The sequence below is a fragment of the Hippoglossus hippoglossus genome, chromosome 12, assembly GCF_009819705.1.
Source record: "Hippoglossus hippoglossus isolate fHipHip1 chromosome 12, fHipHip1.pri, whole genome shotgun sequence".
In the NCBI taxonomy this organism is placed as follows: Eukaryota; Metazoa; Chordata; class Actinopteri; order Pleuronectiformes; family Pleuronectidae; genus Hippoglossus; species Hippoglossus hippoglossus.
In genome coordinates, this window is record NC_047162.1 from 7,502,041 (window position 1) to 7,527,870 (window position 25,830).

Genomic DNA, 25,830 nt, shown 5'->3' on the forward strand with positions numbered 1-25,830 from the left:
AATAAAATGTATAACATATTACAACATACTGCATTTTATAGGATGATATATGTACGATCTATATGTATATAATTTGCATGTAAAATATAATCCTGTATACTAACTAGAGGGTAAAATTGTAGGAGAAAAAGTTGTACTGCTCAAGGTTAAAGTACTCAAGTAAAGTCCAATCTTACACAACTTGAGTAATGCTGATCAATCAATTAGAAAAGTTATTATCAATGATACAAATATTGATTTGTCTAAGTTATAGTGTTCAGCAACAGCAGTCTCATTTTCACCAGTTTCACTATGGTACTACCAGTGTACCACCACTAGAGGGCGACATCCACCACCTCCTGTTGTGATGGGATACAGTTTCTTTTCATTCCTCTGTGATGGCTGTTGCATTTAATCTGGGGAACAACAAATAAATTGACTTTACTTGTCAACCATAGAATATTTCAGAAAAAATAAATGATGTTCAGAAAATAAGAAATTTGAAACTTGACAGTAGCTTTTATTGAATCAAGACAATTTTTACAAAACATTTTGAATCAGGAAATACTTTGCAAACTACAACTTTGCATGAACATTATCTTTGAATTACATCTTCTCTTTAAAAACATCTTTATCTCTGGATTAGTTTATAAAACATGACATTTTGACACTTTAGACAACACTCCTTCACGAAGTGCAGGCGATGCCATCAGACACACAAAGGTCCCCGGTTCTTTCACAAACATCGTTCTCCACCTTGAAGACATCTTCTGTTTTTTACAAGAAATCTCACAAATACATTGCTTTTCTGAGGAAAAACAAAACTCACACTGGCACTATTTGAAACTGTGGCAAATGTAACATTTCAACTTCCGACAGCAGGTCTGCAAATTTAACACTTGACAGGTTAAACATGGTAACCACAACCATTGATTTGAGAGGCAACATGACATAAAGATAAACAGTCCTTCCATCATAAATGATCACAATTCAAATACTCAGCACCAGCCCAGACCTTTATTCCAAAAAAAAGCAGGCTCAGGTTGATTCAGATGCGTTTTCCACTTGTGTTGAAAAGCATCTCTCATCTGATAAGAGAAGTTTGTTCTGTGCTTTCAGGTCCCAAATCTCCTACGAATCTCTCTCGCTCTCTTAACATGAGTGGACAGTGTAATAAGTAACATGAGAGGTGACTCTTATATATATTTGATCATCATCTAACTCAGTGATAAGACTTATAAATGTAGTTCAGTAACAAAAACCTGTGTCACTTAAAAAGACAAAAGAGGTTAAAATATAATTAATTAATACTGAAATTTTAAAATAATCTATAAAAATTGGAAAAAAAAAAATCTGTACAAACTTAATGCAATGCAAATCCCAAAACATAACATTTTTGAAGACCAATGTAACACAAGATTAAAATAAAATCCAGTGAATATAGCAACACAAGAGACAAATAAATAGCCAGTGTACACATCTAGGAGTCATTTATTTCTGATATACACTCCTTTGTTTCTAATCTTCCCATAGATAACAAAAAAAAGAAATTAAAAAGCATAAATATAAAAGCATCTTCTTTAAATTTCAGGTCGAAAAAAGCACATAAATAAATACAAAATTACTAAAACGGTTCTTATCGTTAGTATAAAAACTGATAGTGAAAAAGGAGCGTCTTCAGTCTTGGATAGGTTTGTCACTCTCTGTCTTTGTTTTTATATATTTCTCTCTGAACTTAAGAGTCAATTCAACAAGTCTCTACTTAAACTGGTCTGGGATCAGATTCATCTGTGAGTGGATACTCGTGGGCGGGCTGCAGATGCCCTCTGACCAATCGGACATGTTGGAATGTGGGGACGAGCTGGACCACTGGTCAGGAGAGCCGGGGGAGGGAGTGAGGAACGGGTGGTCAGGGACCTGTAGCTGGTGGTTAGGTGTGTTGTCCATGGGGCCAGAGTAGCTGTGCTGGGAGGGAGGGGTGAGAAACTGGGTGCCGAGGATCTGCGTCTCCTGTGGCATCACAGTGTGGATCTGCATGGAGCGGCCCGAGACGTTGCTTTGCTGCATGTCGGAGCTGGTCAGCTCAATGCTGGGGAAGGTCTGGTTGAGGGACTGGCCGGCTGTGGTGGAGTTGGAGTTCTGGTGCTGGAGCTGCCGCGAGTGTGCCTGCTGCATCATGTGCGCGGATGAACTGAGGTGGCTGGTCTGCAGATTCTGGTAGCCCATGATCTGAGACAGAGTGGCGGTGCTGACGCCATGCAGGGGACCCAGCATGTTGTGGGATAAGGGCGCTGCTTGCGTGAAGCCTCCCTGCTGGCCTATACCAGGGTGCATCCTGGAGACCCAGTCACACTGGCCTCCTCTGCCTATGGAAGCCGTGCCCTGACTATTGGGGCTGGACACAGGCAGGTGAGAGAGACGCGGTGGGTTTAGGTCAAAAGACATACAGACCATATCCTTACCCATACTCATCTGGCCCATATGAGAGTCTCCATTGCCTTGTAGGTGATTTAGAGACATAGGGGGGGACTGCTGGAAGGGTGACGTCATGGGAGGAGAGGCCACATCAGATAGGTAGCCATGTGGAGACTCAAGGGAATCAACCGGCGAGAGGACAGCTGACGTGTCCAGCAAATTATTCTTCCCATCTAGAGACTTCTTCTTTTTCATCCTATTATCTTTGCCCCCGTCCTTCCCTCCTTTTCCCCCGGAGCTAATTTTGCGAACCTTCTTAGCAGAGAGGTTGGGCTTCAGGTTGCTAAGGTAGTCATTGGGTGAGCAGAGAGGCGGAGAGAGGCTGGAGGTGCTCATGTGGCCGTTGTGAAGCCCAGGACTCCTCACCACATTGTACTCGTCCAGGAGGCGGACGATGTCGTGGTGCATGCGCTCCTGGGCGATGTCTCTGGGCAGCTGGTCCAGATGGTCGGTGATCTCACGGTTGGCAAAGTGCTCCAGAAGGACCTTGGCGGTCTCGAAGCTGCCTTCACGGGCTGCGAGGAAGAGCGGTGTCTCCTCCTAAAAGACAAACAAACAGAGACAGGTCAAAAACAGGCAATACACAAGATATACTACTGTGCATGTAAGGGAGTAATTACATGTCATTTCACATACCTTGTTGTCTTGCATGTCTTTGTTGGCACCATTTTTCAGCAGCACCAAAGCTGCCTCGACATTGTTTACAGCCGCGGCCCAGTGAAGAGCAGATTTACCTGCAGAGAGAGAGGAAACAAAGAGAGTTAGTATCACACAACACCTGAGCACACTGAAGGATCCTGAAGGACTGTGGATCCTGTGAATCTTGATGGTGATAAAACGTTATCTACCTGAGTCGTCTGTGGCATTGGCATCGGCGTGGCAGTTGATAAGTTCTTCCACCATGCCCTCCACCGCCAAACGGGCAGAAAGAATCAGTGGCGTTGTTCCGTCATGCATTCGGGCATCGAGATCGGTGGCACGGTTTCGGATCAAAATCTGCATGAATAAAGATTTGTTTAGTTCAGTGCTTTCAAGCTGCAGGACAAACTCAAATCAAAACCTGGAGAGATGAGGTTACCTGGAACACTCCTTGTGCATCTGCAGCCACAGCGGCGTGAAGTGGAGTGCGGCCCATGTTGTCTTGAACGTTGGCGTCGGCGCTGGACTCCAGGAGGCGTTTGGCGGCATCAGAGCGGGCATACCGAGCAGCCAGGTGGAGGGCGGTCTCCCCCGTGCGGTCGGTCTGGTTGTGGAGGTTGGCTCCCTGGTAAATAAAGTCAGTGATGATTTCTGCCGAGGGGTCTTCTTCCTCTTCGATGTTTCCAGTCTCCAGTCCTCCACCGCTGCAGGAGGCGATCATCAGGGGAGTGAAGCCATCTGAAGGAAGAAGGTCGGGGAATATAATGAGCTCCCAATAATTTTTCATAATTTACAGGAGATAATAGTTTTATTGATTGAGAAAGTCTGACATCCAGTAATGTAAATGTACGCACCTGGTCCTCTAACATTCACATCCATGCAGTCGTTCTCTATCTCTCCCTGAGGAGGCGTAGGGGCGATGGATGGAATACGTAGGTCAGCAGCATCCAGGTGCTGCTGCGTCCATTTCCTGTGGTCAGTACGGTCGCTCAAATCCAACATCGCCTGCTCCTCAAACTGAAAGACAAACCAATCATCACAACGTCAGCATCGGAAGGCGGCACACATGAAAATGGTTGTGATTTGAGAATTTTGTAAGATGAGGAAATTCGCTAATCTTACCCTGAAGCGCCTGCATTCTGGATCCTCATCACCCCATTCATTTTGATTGTCATCCATGAGATTGATGTCCGGGTTTTTCATAGGCCTGTTGAAAAGAGGCAGATTAGACCACATACATGATATTAAATACAAACAGCACGTGATACCGTCTGCTGCTGCCAGTAAAAGCCAAGAAAACGCAGTTACAGGTAGAATTTAAATTCCACTTTACAAAGTCTACTTACTTCAGTCCAACAGAATCCTCTCCCAGTGGCTCTCTGCGTTTCTTTTTGCTGGGTTCTGACACTTTGAATCCCTCTGGAAACCAGAGCTGGCCGTGCTCTCGCCGCCGCTTACGAGACACCAGAACACCCAAGCAGATGAAACCCAGAGCAGCCAAGCCCAGGAAGACCACGTACATGGGGTAGAGCTCGGAAGAAGGTGGAGTTGGTCTCACACCTGAAGAGATGGTCAAAGTCACAGAGGGTTACTTTAGGTTTCAATTTTGTGACCACTTTTAACCTTACATATTGACTGTAAGTAACATACTTGTGACAGCTTCAATATAGGGAACATTGAGATTCCCGCTGGAGGCCAGAGCTCCGAGGAACGCAGCTACATCTGTGGCGCTCTGGAAACATTCTGAAGACTGCTGGTAACACTGGCGGTTGTCGATCTCCAGGTACACCACAGACCTACAAGCAGAAATACAAATAATATGTTAACATTCATAAGATTTTTCTGTAATGGCAATAAAAATCATTTTATCACTCAGTTTTTGTGGTACGCACCCTTTGACTTGCAAAGGATCCAACTCTCTGCGTTTCCGTGGGCTGACCACGGCGGACACGCGCTCCTTCACCTGACCCAAAACGTTGGCGGGCACTGAAGCCCACTCGGGCCAGCCGTCTGCAGAGCGCTTCAGCACGTTATGTTTAACCAGGTCCTGTTCGTTGCCATAGTAAGGGAAGATCATGGGTTCCCCTTTGGCATCGCGACGGAACACCACGTTGGTGTGGAGGACGCTGCTGAGCTCTCGGAGGAAGGTCGAGGAGCGATTCTTAAGTTGTTCTGGTGAAATGTGAACCACCAGAACCAAGTGTCCGTCAGCCAGCTTCTCTGGCATGTTGTTAGCACAGTCCAGACCGTCCCATTCACATTCTGCGTTGTTGCAGCCCTGGTCACAGTGACCGTCAGCATAGTGGTCTTTACAGTACTGGTCATACAGTGGGCTGAAAAACAGAAAAAGACCAGTTAAGTATACTGAAATGTTTGCAAACGCCCAAATCTATGGCAAATCACCAATACATATATTTTCATCTGTTTTCCATACTTACTTGCATTGGCCTTCCTGTCCTTGGCAGTCAAAGCCATCATAAAGGCAGCCAGGGCTGTTGCACTGACCATCACACTTCCCGTCGTTGAAGTATCGCCAGCACTGCAGCGCAGCCGAGCAGTTTTGCCACGGGTCATCGAAATTCAGCGAGCAGTCTCCTCCATCCCAACCACAAGCATGGTTGTTGCAGAGGGAATCGCAGATGTGGTTGCCTGCCCACTCGTCACACTGAGGAATCTCGCAGCTCACCTCCACTTCCGGAGGTGGGGTGATGTCCCGACCGAAACCTCCGATGAAGGAATAATCCAGGATGTGGCACAGCAGGCCGTTGAAGTTGCTGGGGCAGCTGCACTGAAAGAACGGGGCTTCTGAGGTGATCTGGCACGTTCCGCCATTGTAGCAGGGGTTGGAGATGCAGAGGCTGTCGGTGGGGGTCTGGCACTCCGGGCCAGTGAAGGATGGTGGACACAAGCAGCGTGGGACTAGGTGGCCTGACACACACGTACCTCCGTTCCTGCAGTTCAGACTCCCACAGGAGCGAGAATCATACTCACAAGAAGAGCCAGTGAAGCCCTAAAGAGACAGAAATGCACAGAGGTTATGATATTGTACTATACTTGAGGTTAAAAAAGTATTTTGTAGGATGTGATGGTCTCAGTAGATCTCATAGCTTCACTCACAGGTGGACATTTGCAGATGAAACCATGAGGTGTGTTACTGGCAACAGCACATGTCCCTCCATTTCTGCAGGGTCTTCCTTTGCAGCCGTCGAACACTTTATCACAACGCTGACCTGGAGAACAGAGGTTAAACGGTTAAACACACTCGTGTACATTTAGACGATGCAGACAGGCATGTTGCATTCATGTTACGGGCTATTAGGTTCACATCGGTACCTGTATATCCAGTACGGCATTCGCAGCGGTAGCTGTTGGTGAGCTGAATGCAGTTGTACGACCCCCTGGGGTCACAGGGGTCTGACAGACACTCGTTCACGTCGCCTTCACAGCGCTCGCCCACGTAACCCGCCGGGCACACGCACTGGTAGCCTCCAATGCGGTCCACACACTTGCCATTGTTGAAGCACTTGGGCTCGTTGGTCAGTGGGTCAGTGGAGGGGTTGCAGTCATCCAAATTAATCTCACAGTGGACGCCTATGGGAGAAGGAAACAGTGGGTGAGGGGAAATCTCTACCCTCTGTATGTGTGCATGTGATGTTATATGTAGGTGTTCAGTTTACCTTGTGTTCCTCTGGGACAGGAGCATTTGTAAGTGTTGATGAGGTCGATGCAGGTGCCTCCATTCTGGCAGGGCTGAGACTGACATTCATTGATCTCTTTGGAGCAGTTTACACCATGGTAGCCAGGGAGACACTGACAGAGAAAAAAATATAGATTAATCATTATAGGTAAATCAGTCACTTAAATAATATTTTAAATTTTCACATTTTATTCAAAAGCAACTAGGAAAGTTTTGAGAAACTTTTTGGTTTACTTTGTTAGGGTTCTAAAAGATAGATTTAATGAGCTTTTATTAAACTTATTATCCCTACCTCACAACTGTAGCCTCCCAGATAATCAGTGCATGTGGCTCCGTTCTGGCAAGGATTGGGTGAACATTCGTCTACTTGCTCCTGGCAGTAACTCCCGGTGTAGCCGGCCTGGCAGCGGCAGTAATGTGTGTTTCCAGCATCCAAACACTGGCCGGAGTTTCTGCAAAGGTGACCCACCTCTACACCTGAAATCCACAAGGAGGAAGTTACAGAATGTAGTAAAATCACTCTCAGGACTCACAGGTTCAAGAGAGGAAAGTTGGTTATATCATGTGATAGCAATTGAGTTTTGGCGGGCTATCGTACCTTGCTGTTTGGCTGCTACCTCGCAGGACACGCTAGGGATGTCACAGTAGATGCCCGTCCATCCAGTCTGGCACTGGCAGGTGTAAGAGGCTCCCTGCTGCCAGCACGAACCTCCATTTTTACACGGGGAAGAGTCACACCAGCGCACAAGATTCTAACACAGAAACAAAAAGAGAAAATATTTAATGACCTGTATAAATGGAGGCAACGTGTGAAGCAGACACAAAGCCGGTCACAGTTACTCAGACAAAATAAGACTTTTCCTTACCTGACAGTTGACTCCTGTGTAGCCATGGGGGCAGGTGCACTTGTACGTCCCATAACTGTCAAGACAAGTTCCTCCATTGAGGCACGGTTTGGAGTCACACTCGTTGATATCGTACTGGCAGTAGCTGCCGGTGAATCCAGGGAGACACAGGCAGGTGAATGCATTGATTCCATCCATGCATGAGCCACCATTGAAGCAAGAGCTGCAAGAACACAAGGAAATAAAAATGTTAACATATTACTTTGCTCACTGGATGTTGATAATTCAGCCAAGCTTGACAGTTGAATGAGTACAGATAATATTTTTTAGTACCTGTCAGTGCAGTCGTTGGTGTTGATCTCACAGTTGATGCCACTGAAGCCGGGCGGACAGGTGCAGGTGTAGCTGTTGACACAATCCGTGCAGTTGGCTCCATTTCTGCAGGGGTTGCTCTCGCACTCGTTTATGTCCTTCTCACATCTGCCGCCACGGAACCCGGGCAGACAGGTACATGTGAAAGTGTTGATGCCATCGTGGCACAGACCACCGTTACTGCAGGGATCTGAAACACAGAAAAGGAGGATGTAAGATTGCTGTTTGCTGGTTTGAAGCTGCAGACAATATGGGAAGTTGCAAAGGTGTGAATCTGTTCCATACTTGGTTTGCAGTCGTCAATGTCTGTCTCACACTTCTGGCCAGAATAGCCTGGCTGGCACTTGCACTGGTAGCCACCCATCGTGTTATGGCAAATTGCACCATTGCGGCATGGGCTCTTTACACATTCGTTGATATCAACCTCACATGTTTGACCTTGAGATAAAGAAAAAAGATAGTTTAAGAAAAAAGATTAGCCATGTCCAGTGGATGGATAAACTAACTGGCAGGACGTGTAACAGATGATGAACAGAAATGAGTGGATGTATACCTTGCCATCCTTCAGGGCAAATGCAGGAGAAGCTCTGGTAGTCGTCCGCCTCCTTACATACCCCACCGTTTTTACAGGGTCTGGGGCTGCAGGGGGCCAGCAGGATCTCACAGTTCTCACCTGGATGTGGACAAAGGACAACATCAGTATGTGTGTTGCACTGGTTACATAGAGAACAGTGCTCCTGCTTTACGACTTCACCAACAAATACCGAAACTGCAAAAAGGTTGTTTCTAAATCCATGTTAAAGATTTCGTTTCTAAATCCCACTTCCTTATCCATTTCCATGACGACTTTGCTAAACAGGAAGGCCCTTCCTGTTCTTCCTGTTTCCTGCTATTGTGTGATCACAGACAGGAAACAGAACAGGACGGAAGTGGGAATAGGGCTTGGAGCCGGCTCCACTACTCCAGCTTATATTAGCCACTGTGGTATGTTATTCCAAAACACACACAAACTCTGTTATCCCTGCAAAGCAGACAAGCAGATCTTTCCACACAGAGGTGCCAAAAACAGACCATCCCTAATAGTGGCCGCTGGTTGATGTTTTCTAAAACAACAGAAGATAGGGTAGGACAGGACAAGGTGGGACGGGATGGTACAGGGTATGATAGGACAGGGATAGGATAGCAAACTGAGTCTTAACTTAAGTAACGATCCAGGTAATAGTCTGATCTTTTGAGTTTAAAAGCAGCTATGTGTCATACCAGTGTAGGGCAGCAAACAGTTGCACTTGTATCCAGCCACATCATCGATGCAGGTGCCCTGGTTTAGGCAGGGGTTGGAGGCACACTCGTTGATGTTAGTTTGGCAGTTAGGTCCTACAGTGGTGGGATTAGAGATCACACTTGGGTTAGATATCAGCCAACAAAGACACGCACTCAGTGTCCAAGAGCAATGGAAAAGTAAGTGTTGAGGGGTCGCAGGGGGTTATAACTGACCAGTGAAGCCGGCTCGGCATGTGCAGTGGTATCCGCTGGTCATGTCCTTGCAAGTTCCCCCGTTCATGCACGGGTTGGACTCGCACTCGTTATTGTTGATGTCACAGTTTGCCCCGCTCCATCCAGAGTCGCAGGTACATTTGTAGCTGTAGTAAAAATGTAAGAGAAAGTCAGTTGCGTTTATTAACTCCACGTAGGATGTTGTGTTTTTGTTTGTCTGTCTGACTTTCAAACTTAAAACCTAGATAATGAGTTCCCCTCTAATACTTTTGGGTGCTCACTCATCTCAAAATTTTGATCTGTGCTCACCCATTGATGAGGTCCTGACATCTGCCGTGGATGCAGGGGTTGCTGCCACACTCGTCCACCTGAGACAAGCAGGTGGGGTCATTGTAGCCCTCTGGGCACAGGCAGGTGTAGCTGTTGATGCCGTCCACACATGTGCCCCCGTTGTGACAGGGGTTAATGGCACAATCATCGATGTTGATGTTACACATTGCTCCTGAAAGACAATAACGTTTGATTTTAGGAGGTGCAGCAAATATTCCTTTAGACAGACGTGAACTGATAAATATCTGCGCTGTTGGACACCTCACTTTGTGTTGTGGTATTCTTTGAGCCTTTATATGCTGCTAGCTGAGGTGCACTGTGTGGCTTTCGGACAATAGAGAGAGCTAACACTAAAGACTCCCTCAACATTCAACAGGCTGAAGCTGTGGCAGCTCCAATGTGTGCCTAGCCTGGCGGCCCCTGGAGGCCCTTTTGCCTCTCCCTCATTGATTGAATGGGGCCCTGTTGAATAGGCATAAGGAGCTGGATGGGAGAGGGGGGTGGTGTTGCAGGGAGAGGGGGAGGTGGGCTGCAGCTACTCACCCTATTCACACATGCACCACACCACCCCCCACAGAAGTAACCTCACCCAGGGCTGTTTACAGGGACAGAAGGCCAGACCCATTTCACACACGGCCGAGTAACAATTAAACCCCCCTCTGATCCCCTACCCGGCTCCCTCCTCCTCTGTTCCTCATCAATCAGGGAGGGAGAGCCCAACTGCCTGATCTTCAGTTACAATAGTCCTCTGTCCCTCTGTGTCTCAGTCCCGCCGTGCCCTCCACACTCACCCCGTCATCACAAAAAGATGGACGGGAGAAAAGAGGAGGAGGGATGCACAGCAGCCTGCACACACACTTGTTCCTCCCTGCCCCACTTTTAGCATAATGACACAGCTGCTACCGGTCAGAACCGGATCTGCTGGGCCATGAAAGGGACGAGGACAAGAGAGGTCCAGGGTTGTGATTGGGATGAGACTTTGTAATTTAAGTTTTATATTCTAGTTTATTACAGATAGTCAAGTTTAAAGTAGCACTTCACTGTGAGTTATCAGTGCTATTTCTCGTTGGTAATCATCCGATATGTGATTAAATGCCAAGCGATTTTCCTTTTAAAGTATCACCTTACAGACTCTTTACAGGCTGAAACATCACAGCCCTTTCAAGCGGATGGCAAAGTCAGTGCTTTGTGTGTGTGTTTGCATGTGTAGCTGGTTGGGGACTGTGCTCCTCTCTCTATTACCCACACACATCCCGAACAGGCAATCCGACACCATTGTTCCGGAGCAGTGGGCCCGCCAGCCATCTGTCCTACCTACCCCTCCCAAAGCTCAGGGGACAATCCCACCGCAACCTGTAAACTCCACCCAGTGCTCGCTCACCTGTGTATCCCGGCTCGCACGCACACTCGTAGCCGTTGATTTTGTCGATGCATCGCCCATAGTCACAGGGTTTGCTCTTACAGTCGTCCAGGTTCACCTCGCAGTTGAAACCTATAGAATTGGAGCAGAAGTGAGCAAAGTTGAGGAGAATGTAGAGATTTAAGCTTACGAATTTGTCACAGTTAAACGTGGATGTCTTAAAGTCTCACCTGCAGTGCCTTTGGGGCAGGCACAGTTATACGTGTTCTCCCTGTCCTGGCAGGTGCCTCCATTCTTGCAGGGCTGACTCAGACACTCGTTGATGTTGGTCTCGCACAGGCGGCCATTGTAGCCGGGGTGGCAGTAGCAAGTGAAGGAGGCCAGGCCGTCCTTACAGGTGCCGTAGTGGCAGGGGTCAGAGTAGCACTCGTTGATGTCGATCTCACAATGCTGCCCTGTGTAACCTGGATGAGAAGAATACGAAAAATGAGTATCAAGAGGGACAATGGTAATGCTCATTTAAGTCAGTCACACAGAAAATTACAGAAGTGCACAGAAATTAAGGCAGTCAGTACTTCCACTAGGGACGTGCTTGAGCTAGTGGTGTAATCCATCTCAAAGTGAAATTTAAAGTAAAACATATGCAAAAAAAAAATCAGGTTTACCTTCAGTACATTCGCAGGTGTACTTGTTTGGACCGTCTGTACATTTAGCTCCATTTTTGCAGGGTGTGCTGGCACACTCATCAATGTCCACCTGACACAGGTTACCTGAAAAACCTGCAATTGGATTGGACAAAATACAGAATTTAAGTTATATTTAGATTATGCTTTAAAGGTGCATTTTTTTATCAGCCCGTTTCCATCGGGCAAAAAATATAATAAACAAAGAAGAGAAAAACTCATTTGCATCTGAAGTATGTCTGGAGGACACTGGAGGTCCTAACGAACCATTCCTCAACACTCCTTCCAGCCCCCCCCCCCCCCCATCAGCTCTTACTGTGCAGGGAAATCTCTCTTTCAAACCACAACATAATAGCCTCCAGCTTACCAGGCCTAAACCAATCCCTGCCCCCAATTTTGGCGCTAAGCTCCAAAACAAACTCTCATGCCCGCCAAATATGCTAATGTGTCTGCAATCTGATGTGCTGCACGCTGGTCACCCGAAAAAAGTGTGTTTGACACGATTAGAAAATAGTAAATCATTTACATTCAATCTGAGAGCCATGCACACTCTACTCATTGACAGATACGTTAATGATCCACTCTTTTATAGCCCCTTCCCTGCTCCTATTGTCAGACCTAAACAGGGGATAAAAGAAACCTGAAGGATTGAATAACCTATTTCTAATACTCCATCCACGCTATCATATCTCCGGACCTGATAATGTTCTCACCTCTGGTGCACTCGCAGTGAAAGGAGTTGATCTTGTCAACGCACTTTCCATTGTTGAGGCATGGTTGGCTGGCACACTCGTCTGTGTTCATGTGACAGAACACGCCCTCATATCCTGAAAGTTATACAGTTATTAGTGAAAATGTTTTTCTTTTCTTACCCAAATCATTGTCCAAGTATTGAATAATGCTCCGAAATGATTCAAACATTTTTTATTGTATCTGTTTAAACAAATGTTCCTACCTGGCATGCAGATGCAGTGGAACCCTCCGATCTGGTCCAGACAGGTGGCGTCATTGTGACAGGGATTAGACATGCATTCGTTGACGTCCATCTCACAACGAGGACCTTCATATCCTTGAAGACACCGACACTGGAAAGAGCCTTTGGTGTTGAGGCAGCGACCACCATGTTCACAGGGGTTGGCACCTGAAGCGTATAAAAAAACAAGATGTCACACATATGAGGTCATTTATGTACAATAATTACGAAGGGTTGAACTTCTAATCTAAAGAAGAGGAAGGAAGCAGCTGGCTCTGTAACTTACCGAGGGAGCACTCGTCAATGTCCAGGTTGCAGGCGGACCCAGTGTAACCTGGGGGGCAGGTGCAGATTGCCTTGCCATTGACTGGGTTGGTGTCACAGTTGGAGCCCTTTTGACACGGGTTGCTGATGCAGGCGTCATCAAGGTGGCACAACAAACCTGTGAGCCGGACAAAATACACATTTTTGTCAAAAATGTTTCATTACGTTTAATCACTAAACATTATATAAAAAGAGATCAGGATCTGTGTAAACCAGGGCCAGATCCAGGGGTGGGAACAGGGGGGGCAGTGACCCCAGCTGAAATCTGATTGCCCTGAAGTGTCCCTTGTTAAGAATTAAAATTTTCTTTGCTTTTGAAGTACACAATATGCTTGAATTTTCTAAACATATTCGACAATGTGTGGCTTTGCTCAAAGCTATAAAGTTAACGGTAAACAAAGAATGGCTTAAATGTGCGTTTTACTGAATCAGGAATTGTGCATTGATTGCACAATTGATTGGACAGATAATTGGCCCCTCTGTGTAAATTGTGGCCCCTGATTTAGAAAAATCCCAGATCCACCTCTGATGGGCATACTCTGCCCGGAGGAGTCGTACCTGTGCGACCATGAGGACACTCGCAGAAGAAGGAGGCAACGCGGTCGTGGCAGGTTGCGCCGTGGTAACAAGCCGCGCTGGCACAGTCGTCGATGTTCTCACTGCAGTCGTCGCCAGTCCACCCGTTAACACAGACGCAGTGGTAGCTGCCGTGAGTGTCATGGCACGTGCCTCCGTTCTGGCATGCATTGGGCATCAGCTCGCACTCATCCACGTTTTCTGTGCAGTACTGACCTGACGGTTTAGAAAGAAAAGAGGGCATAAGCACAGTGTAAGGGGAAGTTTATGAATGTGCAAATTTTAGATTTTTTACTTCAAAAGAAAATGATATTCTTCAAAAAAGTCACACAAAAAATCACCTGTGTAATGTGGTGGACACTGGCAGTTGTAGGTGTTCACACCATCTACACACATGCCACTATTCTGGCAGGTGTGACCTGGACAGTCGTCGATGTTATTTTCACAGTGCTGACCTGTGAAACCTGAACAGAGAGGAAGAGGAGGCTGTGGTGAGTCATAGAAAAAGATCTGGCAACATTTGCTTATGGTTAATAATCAAGATTCCCTCTTCCTCTCGATATCACGCTGCACTTAAGTGAGAGATAAGGTCCATTTATCCTTCTTTATCCTCGTGGCAGATTGTTTTATTGCCCTGTAGATGACAGCGCAGCTTGTCACCTCCTCAAACATCAAACAGCCAAGTGGGTGTTTTACGGCCACGAAAGTCTGATTAACTATCAAACCGCAGCTCTGCAGGTGCCTGTGCAGCTCCGCTATCTAAACGCATTCCAGCACAGACACCCACGAGAGACACACAGCGTGGGTTAAACTTTAACACACAACGGCACATCATCCCTTATTCATCTGCATATCTAAACAGCCTGCTCTGTGCTGGTCATACACACACAATCAGACAGTAAAACAGCAAAAGCATTGAGTCTTTCAGAGCAATAGAAATGTGCTTTGTACAATGTGGTTTAAAGGGAAAAAGTTTCTCCTCAGCTGCTCCACTGACGCTAAAGCAGTAATAAAAACCACACAAGATTTCCCAACACTGCAACACAATGAAAATACCAAATAGATTGACTTTATTGAGCTTTAAAAGAAAGTTTTTGTTGTGTATTTTTGTGTGTGTTTGACTTCATTGCCAGTGTGTGTTTGTATATACATTCATCTGTACGTGTGGCTGTTGGGGATTATCTGAAGGAAACGTCTGTACGACTGCATCCTGTCGGTGGAGGCTGGCAGGGAGAGAGAGAGCGGAGGGGGGGTGCTCATTCCACCCAATCAGAGTTTACGACAACAACAGACTGGTTTATAGGTCAACTGATGTAATAGAAAAACAAAAATGTTTGTGTTTTTGTTGCTAGACGAATCAGATCCAACTCCATATGGCAAGATAACCACTATTTCTTTCTGCTGACTTATGTGTTCATCTTTATAAACAGACTCTGCATTTGAATTTGCAGAATCAGTAGGTGAGTGAGAAGATTATGGGGTTTGACCAATCACCATTGAGCAGGCTTTGATTGTCTGCAGGTAAAACAGTCCGTGTGGAGAGAAAACGAGGTGGAAATGCATCAGCTATCGGCTTTTTAATTGATTGCACTGATTGGCTGTGAGGATGCTTATGAGTAGAAGTATGTCTGTGAGATACCTGGCAGGCAGCTACAGTCATAGGTGGTGTCTCCCTTCTGGACGCAGGTGCCTGCATTGTGGCATGGTGAGGGGCTGCATGGCATGTAGCGAGTCTCGCAGTGTTTGCTGGTGTACTCGTGAGGACATCGGCAGTGGTACGAGCCCACCTCGTTCACACACACGCCACCGTTGACACAGGGGGAAGGACTCAGAGCGCACTCGTTGACATCTTGTTTGCAGGTTTGACCGTAGAAAGTGGACGGGCAGGTGCAGATGTAGGTGGAATCGAAGGCTGAGCAATGGCCGCCGTTTGCACACGGGTTGGAAGCACACGGGTTGGCAAGCTGGCATGTTTTGCCTTGAAAACAACACAGCAAAAGAATGTTATTAATAATTATGGTTCATGCAGAGATGAGGCAAAAATGCACATTGAGCATATAAAGTTTTTGCTGCATACCTGACCACCCAGGTGAGCAGCGGCAGCGGTAGGCAGTCAGGGAAATGAGATCACATGTCCCTCCGTTGCGACAAGGGGAGCTCATGCAGGCATGGTTGTTGGGGGTCAGGCATAGCCGGTCGGTGAAACCCAGGCGACACACACAGCGGAAATCAAATGTGTTGTCATGGGAAACTGGGCGGCATTCGCCACCGTTGCGGCAGGGTGAAGGGCTGCAGGGGCTTGGGTACTGGCACCGGCTGCCTACGTAGTCACTGGGACACCTGGGAGAAGAGTAGAGAGAGAGAGGGGAAGCAGTTGTGGTTAGAAAAGTGGGATCTTTTTTTTTAATCATGGGAACAATTATCTAAACAAAAGAGGAATGAGAGGAGGGGGTAGACGAGGAGGGGGACTGAAAATTTCCCGCCCAGCAATGTCCCACTGCTGCAGGACAGGGATGGCATGTTGTTCTAGTGTGTCTCTCTGGATTAGACTCCCTCAAAACCCTGAAAACACACTCTGCTGGGACAACAGATGACACAAAATAGTCTAGCCGTAACAGCCCGTTCCCATCTACCTTTCGGCCCCACGCTGTCCGCACTCATCCTGTATGATCGTAGAGATCAAGGGGACTGTGCCGGCCTCTGGATGTCCTATATGGAGCAATGAATTCAGGCCCTAAGCCCCTGGGTGCTTCCCTCCCATGCAGACCAAGGACAGGATAGAAGCTGCTACAGTCACATAGCTCATACTGGCTGCTTATGACTAGAGAAGACTCACAAACAGAAGCTGGACAGAATAGTTTTTTTTGCAATGTGAAAATAGATGAGAAAAACATGACAAATCATGAGGATCTCCCTTATTGTGTTTTACAACCTGCACACTGCTCAGACATTACTTTATATGCAGCTTGTACACAGCGGCAAAGTCCTCTGGTCACGTGCAGGATCCTTTTTAAGTCAGCAAAAAAGGTGTTTATGTTTGAATTGGGGCTTGTGCGAGAGTGTGTGGTTGTGCATATGAGAAGTGTTTATGTGCGAGGGACGGCATCTGTTGGCCTCCCCACTATCTCCGCAGGGAGCAGGTGCGCATGTTAATGAAGGCAGCTGTTGGACACGACTCCTCCCCTCCTCCTCCTTTCTCCTCCTCTCTCCCCTTATCCATCCCTCCCTCCCCTCTGTCCCCTTGTCAGATGGGGGTGCCGACAAGCCAACCTCTCCTCCGGGGAAATAAAGAACCCATGTGAAGTCAGCTGTTCAACTTCTGTCTCTTGAAAAGACCCCCTGCACCTTCACAACCACCTAGTTCACTCTTGATTCCTCTCTTCCTTACCTGTTCCTCATTTAATTTCCCTTTTTTTGCCTTCCCAGCATCAACTCTTTCTCCCCTTCGGCTCACACTCAGCTTTCTCGTACAGCTCTATTTTCTCGTTTCTCCCCCTGCGTGGACTCTTTACAGCTCCCAGCAGTTTGCTTTTTACAGCGTTCCCCTTTTGTCACATGGGACTGCTGAAAACTCCCCTTGTTGACTTAGTTAGGTGAGACCAAATCTGGGAGTTTTTAACAGTCCCATGTGCCCCACACACACATCCCAGACAGTTGCAATTGGCAGAAGATTGCAAAAGCTTTGGGGGAGGCTTTGAAGTTTCCCTGCTTTACGTTACCAAGAAAAACACACTGAATGATCACTGTTTTGGTATAAAAATCCATTCTGTGTGTGTGTGTGTATGTGTGTGACTAACTGTAATAGATACTCTTTGTTCTGAAGTCACTCCCGTCAGAGATAAAGATCCACCCCACACATGCTGCAAAACGCCGCACACACACCACGGCAACAGGTCTCTCCCAGCGATGCAATGTCCCCTCAGGCCAGAGCAGATGCTTCCTCGACCTCTGACCCCCCCCCCCCAAACACTTTTGTGACTGTGGGATGGCCTCTTTGCCTTCTCTCTCCTCTCTCCCCACGGGGCCTGATCTGCCATCTGCCACTCTGGGGGTGACTTTATCCTGCCGACACAAAACCAGCCCCAGTGTGTGGTGGAAATGCCACCGCTGAGGGAAATGTTATGTAAATGACTGTCGCCAGTGTACAGTAGTCATGTCTGTGTGTGAGTATCACTTTTATACTGTGGGGGGTTGTCGCTTCATTTCATATTATTTATGAAAGTATTACACATAACCCTCTTCTCTGTTCGCTCTCACCACCCCCTCTTTTCTCTTTGAGCAGCCATTTGTCTCTGTCCTTTTCTCTTTCATTCATTTTGGCTAGTTAGCTAATGTTCCCTTGGATTTGTCTAATAATTAGCCAAGTCTGACCCCCCGGGGTACACATCTGTTGGTAAGACAGAGAACAGAACAGCAAAGCATGGCTCGAGGAAATGAAAAATGTGCTGTGCCTGGAAGGCTCTGAACTCCCATCACAAGGATCAGTGACTTTAAAACTGCAGTAGGTACTTAACACTGAAAACAGTATGTGCACTATACATAGAATAAGTGAATTATTTGGTCAAGTGACTTGATTATTTTAAAAAGCTTTCCTGTAAAATGATTCCCCTTCTTACTAGGTCTTATTTATTCAAGCAAACCCTTTGAGTGTGACATAATCGGCGAGCCAATGTGAATTTTTGAAGTACACATTAAAAATCTAAGTTGGTACTTTATAGAGTTGGATTTTTAAACAAGGTTCTGAAACTATTGTCTAAGACAGAGTCAACACCAAATGGGAAAACCAGAAATTCAAAAGTAAAGATCAATATTCTCTATAATTAACACGCATCAAAAATATATAATTTTACAGTGATTGAGCCATTTCCTTTCCCAGTAGGAAGATTTATGAGGGTCAGTCACACCAACAAGGACACAGCGCCCAGTGACTAATGACTGTGAAGTCACTTCCATGCTCAAAACACCAGCTAACAACCACCAGGGTCATAACTTTTCCACAGTGCAGTCCACTGCGTGTGACTGAGTGATACACCTCCGCCTGCTGACAGCACATTCAATACAATTACTCTCAAAACACAACGTCCCACCTTGCAGTCCAACAAGGAGAAGCACCTGCCTGCCGCTCCACTTTTCTTTACGATCATTATCAGTGACAACACATCTGCCTAAGTACCTCATAGCCTGGAGTCCATGAATCAGCCACAACGCCCGGGGTTGGAAACTGAACTGGGACCATTATGACTTAATCCCCACTCTTTCTTGGTTCTCTTAGTAGAAATACCAACAGCATTAAGGATAATGAGAGGTAACCAACTGTCCCAACGGATAACTTTTCCACTCTGGCACGTCATTTAAACGCAGATAAAGAAACGTGCAAGTGTACGAACATTTAACCCATTTAGCCCCCTGCTCTGACTGACCTGCCAGAGCAGTCTGTGTTGCTACATGTGTCTGCTTGTGCTGGTGCATGTGAACTTTCAGCACCCACTAGAGCCGAATAGCCTCTTATCTCTCTGCTCTGACAGCGCAGCTTTGATCGTCCCACTCTGAGGATCCCCAGACCCCTGGATCCCCAATCACTGCCCGGTCTCTATGTGTTCTTCTGAGGCCACCTCAACACTAAATGTCAGTCTATGTACTGATTATTTTCTTAAGGTTAAGCTCAGCTTCTTTCGATCAAACGTCAAAAGCAATATAGAGTTTCTGTATTTCTCTAGGTTAAATACGATCGAACCTTTTTCCTTAGTGTCCCCCCCAACCTTATTCACAGCTGTATCTCAGGGGCCCTGGCATCTTGGGAATGGGCCTAACTTGGGGAGTGGCAGCCGCGGGGCTTAAACCCCAATAAAAGCCTAACACCAGCAGGCACACTTGACCCAACCATGCACTTGTATGCTCCTGATTCGCTTAAACCCACATGGAGCTAAGCTTTAACAGAGACCTGCCCGGTAATCCTATAGTAGGACAAATGACGAGCAGCATTCCTTGGGGGAGAGTGGAACATCTTCTTGTTACTGGTACTGTTCTCGCTCCATACTGTCTTCAATGGTGAGACCTTTTATCATCAACATGCAACATCACAAAGCTCCGTGCGAGATCATAGAGATGGGATCAAAACAACCACATCAGACTTTCACTCAATTTTCTATCTTGCATCTATTTCTGTTTGCCTTCTTGCAGTATTTGAGATATGTAGCGAGACAGTTGCAATGTTTTCTGGGTTTATTATTACCACTCACCTCAGACCAGAACAGTGTCTATTTCAGCAAAGTGGCATCGACAGTCAGCCAGCCACGCAAAGGCAAGGTTGAGGGCCAACAACCTTTCGACCTCGCCATGCCCCCATTACTGTCTCACAAGTGGAAACTAAATTTGACTCAAGCGGTGCTGTGCCCTCACATGTTTTAAGCGACATACAACAAAATGACTGGAGCGCCATGGGAAACAGGAAGCCCTAGACCTTCAGATAACCTCTTAGAATCATGACCGAGTGCTTCCCCATTACGTTGATTCACCACCACAAACTAAAGCACACTTTCGAGTCTAGACAAAGTTTTCCACAGACTGAAACCTTTTCCTGTTTTGAACTAATCGGTTGACCAAATATGATTTTAAGCAAGTTTGATTGATCAAATATATGTTGTTTCCTCTTTGTTCATTTTGAGTGTATAAAATACCCCGTGTACATTTATTCTGTATTTTGTCAAAAACATCTAACCGGAATCTGACTCATTGACTTTTGTTTTAACTCATGAAAACTACGTCATAGGAGTATAGCTAAGTATAGCTTCAAACAAATGATGAACAAAATGACTTGTTATTTAGCTTAAGACAAAAGAAAAAAGTAGCTATAGTGACATAATAGTACAATAGTACAATTCACTGGATGAGAATGAAAACTCCATAACTTGTATTGAAGGTAATTAGTTTAGCAAAGTAACAATAATTGCTAGATAATATTATCTTAAACCTCATGAATTTATGATAGGTTGAGGTTATGTTACTTTTAAATGACCTTTAAATGTATTATTTTGAAAATAACCTTATTATGCAGATTTTACTGTTTTAACAAAGTGGATGGAAATGTTTTGTTTGGTTAAAATTGGATTTTCCTTCACATACCCTGAGGCTTTGTTTCATTTAGGGTTTATGCCTGTTATTACTTTCATTCGGATGAATGACAGACTGAAAATGTTACTCAACCTCCTCTGTTGTTATTGCCCTTTTACCGGTGTAGGTAGCAACATTTAACAAGAGAGCTTTGAAACAAAAGCTGAGCCTAATAAAACTAAGAGAGAGAGATACACAGCAGTTAAATAAACAAGACATAAGCCAGATCCAATTTCAGGGATGATCCCGATTGACGAGACTCAAATTAACAAGGGTTGATTTTTTTTTTTACCACCAGGAAGGACATAAAACATCCTTTCTGCAGGAAAGGGCAATTGAATATCAGTTTTGTCCCAACATAATCCCACTAAACCATTCCATTAGACATGTGATTACCACAGTTTATACCAAGCCTAACATTGTTCTCTATGCCAACATGTGATTTTACTCCCTGTTCTCACACTCGTGGGAACTGTGCTAAAAGGGGATTTAAGCCTAAAATCTTACCACTCAAATCTGTGTCGCCAAATGCTTAAACACATGCAGCAAAAAAACACAACGCACAACATGACTCACAGCTAACTCCAGGAGCTGCATATCTGGGTTTAAAGCATGTTTTGCATTGCGACCTTTGACCTCCCACTGAACATTGTGTAACTGGAATAAACATCTTAACCTCACGCGGCTCATATCAGTCTGAATCTGGAGCATCGCTTTGACTCGGCTGTCACGGTGCCAGCCTCTTCTTCTCATCAAACTGTGTGTCAGTGATAAGTTTCCCCAGGAGGACTTTCCACACGTCACCAACACACATTCAGAGGGAAATTTGGCAGTTAATGTGGCACAACATCAGCCCCCCTCACCCCAGTATAGGGACGCTACACTCTGACCCAGGGAGTAGTGACGCTAAATTTCCCCCGTGCACCCTGTGACTGCTGGCTGCTCGGTTTGGCAGGGATGAATGATTAATGAGAGGGAAAGCGAGGAGGAAGAGAGAGTGAGGCTGGATGAAGTGATGCTCTTATCCTGTCCCTTTTTTTTAATTGGGCCCGAGCAGAGATGGGGACCACAATAACAGCTTTGTGGAGGAGGAGGGTGGAGGGAGACTTTCAATGTGCACACGTGTGTGCGTGTGTGTGCGGAGTGTGCAGATTAGATATTGTGAGTTTGTGGCCCTGGACTAGTAGCATGGGCTCTTAAATAGTCCCCCCTTTTCCCAGCAGACCGGTGAATTGCCACCCCCCATAACCACATGCCCCGAGGGTAAATCAGGCCACCCCTGAGCTTTTTCACAGATACAGACAATATAACACAGGTGGAAATCCCAGATATTTTTCCTCTTTCACAAAATATCCAAGATTTAACCAGTTAGCAACTCACAGACTTACATGTAGCAGCTAATGGGAATATGTCAGCATATTAAGTATCTCAAACTAGTGACAACCCAGCCAAAAGAAACGTCCCACAATCTGCCTCTCTGTCTGTTCCCACTTGTTTGCCTTCAAATTTCTGCACTTTATTCCAATTAATCTCACTCTCTCGACATCCAATCCAATTACATTTCTCGGCCATCTGGCTTTCTAATGGAGATCACAAGCCGGTGAGGTGGGGGGGGACGGAGACGGAGGAGGGGGGTGCATCCATTCAGATAGCAGAAGGGGGGGAGTTTTAAGGTTAGTGGGGGTTGTGGCAGTGGTTCGATGTGTGTGTGTGTTGTGGGGCGGCTGTGGCATGATGGGAAGCCCCACTCAGATTAGTCACACAGCATTATTCTGACTGCAGGACAATGGGCGACGGGCGGCGGGCGAGCCCCAGCTGTCGCCCGTGAAAGAGCAGAAAAACAAGATTTAAGACTGGACGCGTCCTCTCACTTTGCCGGCGAAGGGGTCTTGCATTCATTAACAAGCCTACTGATGGAGGGGTGGGGGGTGGGCTTTTTTTGTCTGCAGCCTTCCCTCTCTCACCTCTCCAGCACTTTGGAATTGCACTCTCTTTTCACTTCTTCACTTCTTAAACTCTTTTCTTCTTCCGGGGAATGTGTGCAGCCTCACAGAGCAATGTGACTCCTGGAGGGGTACAGGAGCACCACACCGGGCCAGAGGAAACTCAAGGGCCTCCTCTGGTTGCTGGGCACAGGGCCCGCTCAAAGGCTGGAATGGAGAGGGGGAATATGTGGCCCCCTTTTCTTTGCAACTAAGAAAAAATCCTTTCAAGTTGCAAAATTACACTACACTGCACTTCTAAAAGTTCCACAACACCTCAATGAGCTATGCTACAAAGCGGCAAGATAGCATGAAATGTTAATGTAGTTGTGGTCTAAACTGCAACATCTGGGTCATTGCATGTTGCTGCTTTTTAGTTTTGCTTGTTACTTACTTGCATTCTCCATTTCCATTTAAGGTGGCTTCACACCTTCCTCCATTCAGGCATGATTCAGTGGATATGGAGCATTTTAGACCTGTTGAATGCAGGAAAAATATTAAAACTCATCCTTGATCCAACATGAAGTCATATAACAGACATTTATTTATAGTGCATGGGAAATTACACATATTATTAGTGCATTGTCAAACAATCTGTTTGGGATTAAGATGGATTAAGCATTCCAATTTAAATTATTCATCAGTGAGATTTTTTTGATACAACTTTATTCACAGGAATGTAATATTTAATGCACACTCGCACACGCCTGCAAGTCCTGGTTGATCTTTTAATTGATTTGTTACACAGTCGCCCGTGGGGAATATTGGGTGGCTAGGGGGGGTTACAGTGGACAGCGGTGAGTCCGGAGCGGACGCGTGGTGCGTGGCTTGCGTGGGGGTGAACGCGCAGCAGCAGCAGCAGCTGCGGGGCTCAAGATGCGGAACAAAAGAAACCAGAGTCCAGCACGAGCCATAAAACACTCTCCTCGGGCATTGTTTACCACCGGCAGACGGGAATAACAGCACCTCCTCCTCCCCCCACCACCACCACACTCTCCCACACTTGCAGACAAAAGGTGCACCCCTCCCCAGCGTCCCCCCAACACACGCACGGACTTCCATTATCTCCCATGCTATTTAAAACCGGTTTCTCGGAGCAATGTAAAAAGAGAGGGAATTCCCTTTACAACTTAAAACTCACTGTTTTCCAGTTAAATATAATGAAAGTGTGTGGTTAGAATAAAGAAAACAGCCAATTAGAGGCAGTATAGGTTTAAGTCCACATGATAACACGTTTAGAATTCATTTGTGCATTAAAAGTAGGCCTATAAAGTTGATTACCTGTGCAGACCTTACTAAACAGTTAACTTTGAAGTGCACAGCCAAAGCGCACCGCAGCTTTTGGCTCCTGCACTTGTGTGCCAATTAAACACGAGTCTACTAAAATAAAAGATGGAGTGAAGGGGATTCATTGGTGCCCTAATCTTCTGCTCGCAATAACATGGCTCTTAGATCAAGTTTACAGGATTGCACCAACTTCTCAGAGGAAAGATTTGATGTGGTGGAGCTTCCTTCCTGAGAATCGGCCGTTGCGCGCAGCCTCCTGTGTGTATGAGTGTGTAAATCTGTGTGTGTGTGTGTGTGTCTGAGAGTCTCAGTTTACCTTGTGAGAAGACGATCGCCGGAATCAGAAATGTCAGTTTCACAAAGAAACGATACATTCCTCCTCTTCAACTTCACAAATGTCGCTGAATCCCGCGTAGGGCTCTCATAGATCCACCAGTTTGGTACACTCCAGATGTGGGCTTGAGGTGAAGAAAAAATAGTCCTCTGTATGAGAAAAAGTTAAATCCGACACAGAGAGGAGGAGGAGAGAGACGGAAAAGCGCAGGAATCACTTCATAGATGTTAACCTGGTGCTCTCCGAGTTCTCAATGAAATCTAGAGGCAACTCTACAAGTTCCTCCCACTCCCCCCCCCCCCCCCCCCCCCCCCCCCCCCCCCCCCCGTTCCTCCTCCTCTCCCCCTGTCCTTTTCAGACCAGATAAAAGCTGCCTCTTTCTCTCTCCACACGCTGTTAGAGGCACAGACACACTCTCTCCTCTTGCTGTCCAGTGTAGTCTTTTGAAATTAATAACAATAAACAGTGGTGGAGAATAAACACATTTACTCAAGTGTTCGACTTATTTGGATACAAAGGCACTTTTATTTAATTTGTTCTATTTTACATTATATTTCTTTTTACATTTACTCTAGAACATGCAATGTTATCTTTACTCCATTATATTTATCTGGCAGTTATATAAATACTGTAGAAATCATGATTGTACCTTAGTTTATAAAATATGATCAATTATTGTACATTTATAATGTAGACGCAGTGCATCTATCTATCTATCTATCTATCTATCTATCTATCTATCTATCTATCTATCTATCTATCTATCTATCCATCCATTCAACTAAGTGATCTCTGCTCATGTTTAAAACAATAACCTTCACTCAGGAGCAAAATTCATTCTTTGAACTTAAAGACATAATAATGTAACATTTATTCTGAGAATTATCAATATGGATCGGCTGATATGAATTTCTTTATTATGTTTACTACAATGTCTGTGCACATATAATCTTTGGCCATATCGCCCAGCACTATAATTTTGCCAGGATATCCCCACTTGGAGGACTTTGCTTTTGATAGGACATTTTGCTGATAATACTTATTATAATACTGATTATATTTATGAGTAAAAGAGCTGAGTGATTGTTGCACAACTAGAAGTTAATATTTAATGTTAAATCAAAAGCCCGGTGATCCAATCCACTGCACTTCACACTTTCTGGTTTGAGAATCCGGCTCTTCCTGTATCTGCGTGTAAATTGATGCCTCCGAACCACAGAAACTTAACTCATGTAATAGAGATATAGTTAAGTTCTTGTTACAGTTTCATTTTCATATCACAACTTCCCGCAATAGCCAGGGTCTTAAAAACACATTTAGAATCCCTCTAGTGACGCCTTTTTGCATTGTATTTCTATGTTTCATTCAAC

General features: G+C 45.7%; 1 protein-coding gene across 1 annotated transcript; it reads right to left on the reverse strand.

Annotated features, from left to right (window-relative positions):
• Positions 1 to 478: 478 nt before the first annotated feature.
• Positions 479 to 24,690, reverse strand: notch1a (notch receptor 1a). The gene is made up of 34 exons (XM_034602400.1): positions 24,443 to 24,690; positions 23,234 to 23,315; positions 15,825 to 16,087; positions 15,387 to 15,725; positions 14,089 to 14,211; positions 13,730 to 13,963; positions 13,134 to 13,289; positions 12,830 to 13,015; positions 12,588 to 12,701; positions 11,857 to 11,970; positions 11,422 to 11,655; positions 11,213 to 11,323; positions 9,811 to 10,003; positions 9,502 to 9,647; positions 9,268 to 9,381; positions 8,561 to 8,680; positions 8,293 to 8,445; positions 7,969 to 8,197; positions 7,657 to 7,858; positions 7,389 to 7,542; positions 7,083 to 7,267; positions 6,771 to 6,903; positions 6,427 to 6,684; positions 6,211 to 6,323; positions 5,532 to 6,103; positions 4,986 to 5,426; positions 4,744 to 4,889; positions 4,440 to 4,653; positions 4,216 to 4,300; positions 3,948 to 4,110; positions 3,533 to 3,831; positions 3,303 to 3,450; positions 3,091 to 3,188; positions 479 to 2,994 (listed from the first exon to the last, which is right to left on the reverse strand). The coding sequence occupies exons 1-34, from the start codon at positions 24,498 to 24,500 to the stop codon at positions 1,738 to 1,740; spliced, it is 7,437 nt and encodes a 2,478-aa protein (XP_034458291.1). The 5' UTR covers positions 24,501 to 24,690; the 3' UTR covers positions 479 to 1,737.
• Between the last annotated feature and the right edge of the window lie 1,140 nt (positions 24,691 to 25,830).